The sequence below is a fragment of the Spinacia oleracea genome, chromosome 6, assembly GCF_020520425.1.
Source record: "Spinacia oleracea cultivar Varoflay chromosome 6, BTI_SOV_V1, whole genome shotgun sequence".
Classification (NCBI taxonomy): Eukaryota; Viridiplantae; Streptophyta; class Magnoliopsida; order Caryophyllales; family Amaranthaceae; genus Spinacia; species Spinacia oleracea.
Genome location: NC_079492.1, coordinates 123,421,287 through 123,427,286, shown reverse-complemented (window position 1 = coordinate 123,427,286; position 6,000 = coordinate 123,421,287). Strand labels below are relative to the sequence as shown.

At 34.1% G+C, this 6,000-nt stretch overlaps 1 protein-coding gene across 1 annotated transcript; it reads right to left on the bottom strand.

Annotated features, from left to right (window-relative positions):
* Positions 1-2,332: 2,332 nt before the first annotated feature.
* LOC110795460 (glutathione S-transferase-like) lies at positions 2,333-3,775 on the bottom strand. Its single transcript, XM_022000475.2, has 3 exons — positions 3,523-3,775; positions 3,209-3,257; positions 2,333-3,094 (listed from the first exon to the last, which is right to left on the bottom strand). Exons 1-3 carry the CDS (start codon positions 3,667-3,669, stop codon positions 2,646-2,648), a joined length of 645 nt encoding a protein of 214 aa, XP_021856167.1. The 5' UTR covers positions 3,670-3,775; the 3' UTR covers positions 2,333-2,645.
* Positions 3,776-6,000: the final 2,225 nt, after the last annotated feature.

Genomic DNA, 6,000 nt, shown 5'->3' with positions numbered 1-6,000 from the left:
TCTTATAGTTGATGCTTATGAGACTTATGACATCATGTTTCTTCATGGTTGTCATAATGCTTTATTTTTATTTATTTTTTCAAATAGTACACAGAAATTAAAAGTCACATACAAATTTAGTTGTGTTTAGATTTCATGTTACCATTTATTTGTAAATTAATGTGAAGAAATAAACCACAATTGGTGGTTGGTTAAGATGATAAAGAGAGTTACCATCTATACTCGAGATCTGGTGTTTGAACCTCATTGTATTAACTTTTGGTTGTCTATGACATAATACTTGGTAAGTGGATGATGTGTCGTAATGAGGAGAGTAGTACGTGGCACATAGACATTTTTCACAACGTCTTTTAATATATTAGTATAAATTAATGTGCATTGAGATTCCTCTATTTTTTATTTAAACAAGGCAAATTACGTTAATTTATAATGCTTTCACTTTGATTAAAATTTTAATATTAGGAACATGAGAAAATTTTAATGTCTCAATGGAAAAGTGTGAGAGATTAAATAATCCAATGAATTTAATTGGTTAAAATAATTATTGAACACAAATTTTGATAGAATATTAAAGCATTTATGTGATAATATAAAAGGAAATGTAAACAACATTTTAAGATACCCAAAAAGGAAAACGTAAAGAACTAAAAGAGACGGAGGGAGTAATAATCAATAAGATGGAGGTGATACTTGTCATATACTTGTAATAATCAATTGTTATCCTTTTTAAATACTAGGTATATATTTTTACGTTTTCCGTTTTAGTCCGTTTCATAATATTCTTTACACTTTGCTTTATTCTATTTTTGGACATGAAAATTTACTATCTTACAATAAACAAGGGGTAATATAATTAATGAATGTGATAAACAACATGTAAGCTATACGTCGGGTAACCAGGCCCGGCCCTAGGGGGTAGGCGAGGAGTGCGACCGCCTAGGGCCCAAGGCGGAAAGGGGCCCAAAATAATTGTTTATCCAGTAATTTAGTACTAGTAATAAACAACGCATTAAATACACATTTTATTTCCTTGGCTCATTGGTAGAAAGTAGCTTCTAAAATTTTGATATATACTAGAGGTCTAGGGTTTGACTCCCCTTACTAACTCTTTTCTTTTCTTATTAAACTTTGTCAATATTTTTATTTTTGTGTTTTACGTTGAGTTTATGTACGTAATTGATATAACTATATGTGAGCAAAAAAATGCTTATCTTTTCTTTTCTTATTAAACTTTGTCAATATTTTTATTTTTGTGTTTTACGTTGAGTTTATGTACGTAATTGATATAGCTATATGTGAGCAAAAAAATGCTTATTTGATGGACTATGGGTTTATAAGTTTTAAAATAGATAAGCATTTTAATGAAGACAAAATTAACTGATATTTTTATATGCTCAAAATGAACCTTTATTTTCAAAAAGTATCTCTTTACGCATATTAATTATCTTGTAATTAAGGGGTGTTTGGTTGGGGGTAATAATCAAAGGGAATGGGAATGAGAGGATATCATTCCCTTTGTTGTTGTTTGTTATGCCTATTTCTTCATTCCCTTTACCCTTTTTCATTATTGAGTTCACCCTAAAACCTTCTACACTCATTCCCCCCCCCACACTTTCCCATTCCATTCCCCCCTTCCCTTCCCCACACCCTATCTCCCTCCTCTGACCCTGAATCTTGAACACACCTTCGTCGTCGCTCAACCTCCATCTCCGTCGGCGCTCAACCACCACCTCCATCGGCGCTCAACCACCACCTCCATCGGCGCTCAACCTTCACCCCCTTCGGAAGCTCCGTCGCCACTCAAGCTTCACCGCCTCCGTCGCTGTTCGAGTTCACCACTCCGTCGCCGCCGAGTTTCACCATCGCCGCTCAAGCAACCTCTTAATCATGGCTTTAAATAGTCAAATTCGACCATAAAAACACCAGATCTGGTGTTTTCATGGTCGAATTTGACCATTAAAACCACAAATTTGCCAATTAGAATGTGCGAAAAGGAGTGGGAAAGGCGGCGGCTGCGAAGGAGAAGAGGCGGCGGCTAGGTCCACGAAGGAGAAGAGGCGGCGATGGGTTTCTTTGGTTTCTCCGGCGATGGGTTTCTTTGGTTTCACCGGCTTCTTCTCCGGCGATGGGTTCTCCTCTACTTTCTTCTTCTCATTCTCTTTGTGTTCCCCAAACAATATTCTAAATCAAAGGGAATCATTCTCATTCCCTTTCTTTCCCTTTGGTTATTCCATTCCCTTTACCCTCTGCGAACCAAACGCCCCTAAGTGAGTATTTATTTTATTGAAATATTTCAAGAAATCGACTAGAGCCGGATTTTGAAATTCTAGGATCATGCAAAGGAGATATAGTAAGTTTTTATTGATTTGAATTTAACAATATAACGGATTTTACAAAAAAAAAAAATTATTTCAGTTAAAGACATATTATTTTGGAAGGGGCCAAATCCCTTATTTCGCCTAGGGCCCTCAAAATATCAGAACCGGGCCTGCGGGTAACTATTGGTTTAATTATTAATTAGCATATGATAAAACACAATATAAACATTACAACCTCACAAAAATTTACACACTTAACATAGAAGATATCCTACAAAGTACACATTACAACAAATATGATCAATCTTGGTTATAATATTGGTTGCTTCAATCTTGTTTCTGCAACGCCATAACCTTAACCCAAGCAGGCCTAGCCAAGATATCCTTACACCAAGCACTCACATGAGGACGTTCATCGAACAACCGGTTTACTTTTGTACCTTTCATGTATTGAAGTCCAGGCAAGTGATTAAGGTCAGCCAAAGTGAAAGAATCAGCAGCTAAGTATTTGGTCTTAGCCAAACGTGACTCGTAAACATCAAGGACCTTAGCCAACTTAGCCTCGTTCTCTTCGACTACAGCATTATCGGTTTCCATACCGAACATACCCTTGTAAACAAGCTCCCATGAGAGTTTGCTGACTACTGGATCAAACTGGTGTGCTTCCACTTCCATCCATACGGCTAAGTCTGCCATTTCCCTTCCTTCTTTGTATATGAGAGACGTTCCTTTGCCTTCATTGCTGTATGCAATGTATTTTGTAATTGCTCTTGACTCTGTTTAAGATAATTAAAGCTTTCATTAATCATATTCTTAATAATAACATTTGGTCAATGTACGTGATGAATAATGGTTGTTTAGGTTTTTTAGTTTAAGTTAAGATGTCTTACCAAATAGCTTAAGATCTCCGTCTTCAAATGCTGGAATTTGACCAAATGGCTAAAAATTACATGACAACATAAAACAAGATTAATATATACTTGAAACAAATTAAACTCAACGTGTCAATGTAACATTTTTTATCCCTCATATAGTCATATTTCATGTTTCACGAAATCTAAAAATATATATTCTCCTATGGAAACTTTAAAATTACATTTATTTATTTTATTGAGAATTACGGACTACTTATAAGTTAATTAAATAGAAATGTATTTATGTGAACGTCTATGTACAAAAGCTAAGTAATATTAATAGAACTTACATTGAGGGAAATAAAAGGCTCTTGCTTGTGAGCGCCGGATCTCAAATCAACGGGGATCAATTCATAATGAAGCTCCTTCTCTTGAACCGCTGCTAAAACACGTAGGGTGGCACCGGAGTGGGGGATTCCATGAACCTTGATTCCCATGGCTTATATATTATCTTAATTATTAGAGAGAAATGTAAAGAAATGAAGTTACGTTGGAATTATAAATATGAGACAATTTAGATTTGTTTAAATTTGGTAATGAAATTAGATATATCTAAAGTAGAATATTTATAGTCGAATTGAAGCAATAGGCCTTAATGAAAGAATTTCCGTATAATGCTCCCTATCGTTGTCTTTTCTTCTACTAGGACAATTTTTCCTTTTTGCATGCATTGAATAATCTATTTCAGATGATAAGTATTGACTTTGACTCCCTTAACTACGTCTATAATGACGTTGCGTCGCTTATTTTCATGTATCCACATTATATTATTTTCATATATCGAGTTTTATTTTAACAAAACTATGGAGATTATATTAACTATAAGGTAAAGAGTTTGGTACACTACTGAGAAACAGTGAAAAAGGCTACCACTTCTATGCATACACACCAGAAGAAGCAGGTAACACAATTCACCAAAAAACAACTAAGATCCATAACCCTATTATCATCATACGTCCAACCAGCATTATATATTGAGAAGATTAACCTACATGTGAGTTGGAGTTAATTGCCCCACATAGAAGAAATAGAGATAGATTGACTAACCTATAAGATTGATGGATTACTCCACCTATAATAAATTAGTTTTAGGAAGGAACCCCGTTAGACTTATATGTAGTCAATCTCTTCTCTTGTTTGAGTTTGTACATGTCCCGTTGAGTTCAGGGTATCAGAGCCGACGTTTCCTGGCCCATTATCAACACGTACCCTAGAATAGAGGACCCAATGAGTTGAAGAATGCAAGATGGAGAGGAATTGTGGATTTGCTTGGAGCAAGAAAAGCCCACCATAATCAGGCCCGGCCCTGGGCATAGGCCAGGAGTGCGACGGCCTATGGCCCAGGGCCGAAAGGGGCCCAAATATATATGTGTCCAGTTATTTTGTACAAGTATTATAAACGCAATGAATCTATCATAAATGATTCTGTGGCTCAATGGTATTTGATGTGATGATGATTTCCCTTAATTAGGGATCGAATCCCGCTTACCCCCCTCCATGCCAAGATTTGTTTAATTTTCCTTATTTACTGATGTTCTACTCTTTTTTTCTTCGCTTCTTTCTTTTTAACTATGGTCTATTTTTTTTTAAAAAAATTAAACATCCATTCCCTACTGTACTTCTTTTTGTTTTATTTTCTTTTTTCTTTTATGTTTGATAAATTTATTTATTTTTTCTAATTTTATATTATGTAAATTTTTTGGATAAATATTCCTCGTCTTTATTAAAACGACATCATATAAATTAATAAGATGAGATAAAATATTATTACATATGATTTATATATACGGAGTACTTTGTAAAAGAAATGTACCGTAAAAATATAAACAAGCATGTTATTTAAAGTAGATTTTGAAAATTAAAATGCTTATTATACATGGGGGCCCATATCTCTTTGTTCGCCTAGGGCCCTCAAAATGTCAGGACCGGCCCTGACCATAATTGATTGTCCCAAGGAGCGGAATTTAACCTCAAGTTCAAAAACCAAAGAAGGTCCAACCAAGAAGTGGTATCCTTTCCAAATTGCACGAGAAATAGATGGGCTCACCTGGGAGGAGTAGTGTTGAGAAGATTAACTTACATGTGAGTTGAGACTAATTGTCCCACGTAAAAGAAATAGAGATAGATTGACTAGCATTATTTGTGCAACATTTGTTTATTCCAAAATATTTCAATATTTGTGCAACACTGTTTATTCCCAAATAATTCATTATTTGTCCCTTGTAAATTAATATCAAAATGACACACTTGTTTATTCCCAAATAAACATTTTATCCCCATTAACCCTTCAATTGTTTATCTTTTCTACTCACATGGCTTAAATTCTATTGAGATTATTTGACAAATGTACTATGTGGGATTGTCTCAATATTTATAAGTGGGTTACAACAGTAGTTCTAATGGTAATTTGGGTTAATTTTTTAAAATTTATTTTTTATGATTGTTAATATGTAATTAAAGATATTAATGGTCAAAGTTAGGCTATTTTCTATTCAATTTATTTTTTCTGAACTTATCTTAACTGGAACTATTAAAGCTTATTTTGTCTGAAAGGCTCTGTTTGACAATCACTTTCAGTCACCTTAAATGATTAGATGCTAATAATTTAAGTCACCTAGAATTCTTAGGGTAGTATTTGGATATTGACTTTTCGTTTCAAATTATTCATTTAAAATCCTTCATTTCAAATACTGACATTGAATTCCAAATCATTTATTTGGGAAAACTAAGAATTACAAATCCATCATTTGAAATTCTCTTGAAGTTTT

Excerpts from the sequence above, each read along its gene's own strand:
- LOC110795460 (XM_022000475.2), bottom strand. The coding sequence starts at position 3,669 with ATGGGAATCAAGGTTCATGGAATCCCCCACTCCGGTGCCACCCTACGT. Across the intron at positions 3,258-3,522 it reads AGCCTTTTATTTCCCTCAAT|CCATTTGGTCAAATTCCAGC; the intron begins GTAAGTTCTATT and ends TGTAATTTTTAG. Across the intron at positions 3,095-3,208 it reads CGGAGATCTTAAGCTATTTG|AGTCAAGAGCAATTACAAAA; the intron begins GTAAGACATCTT and ends TATCTTAAACAG.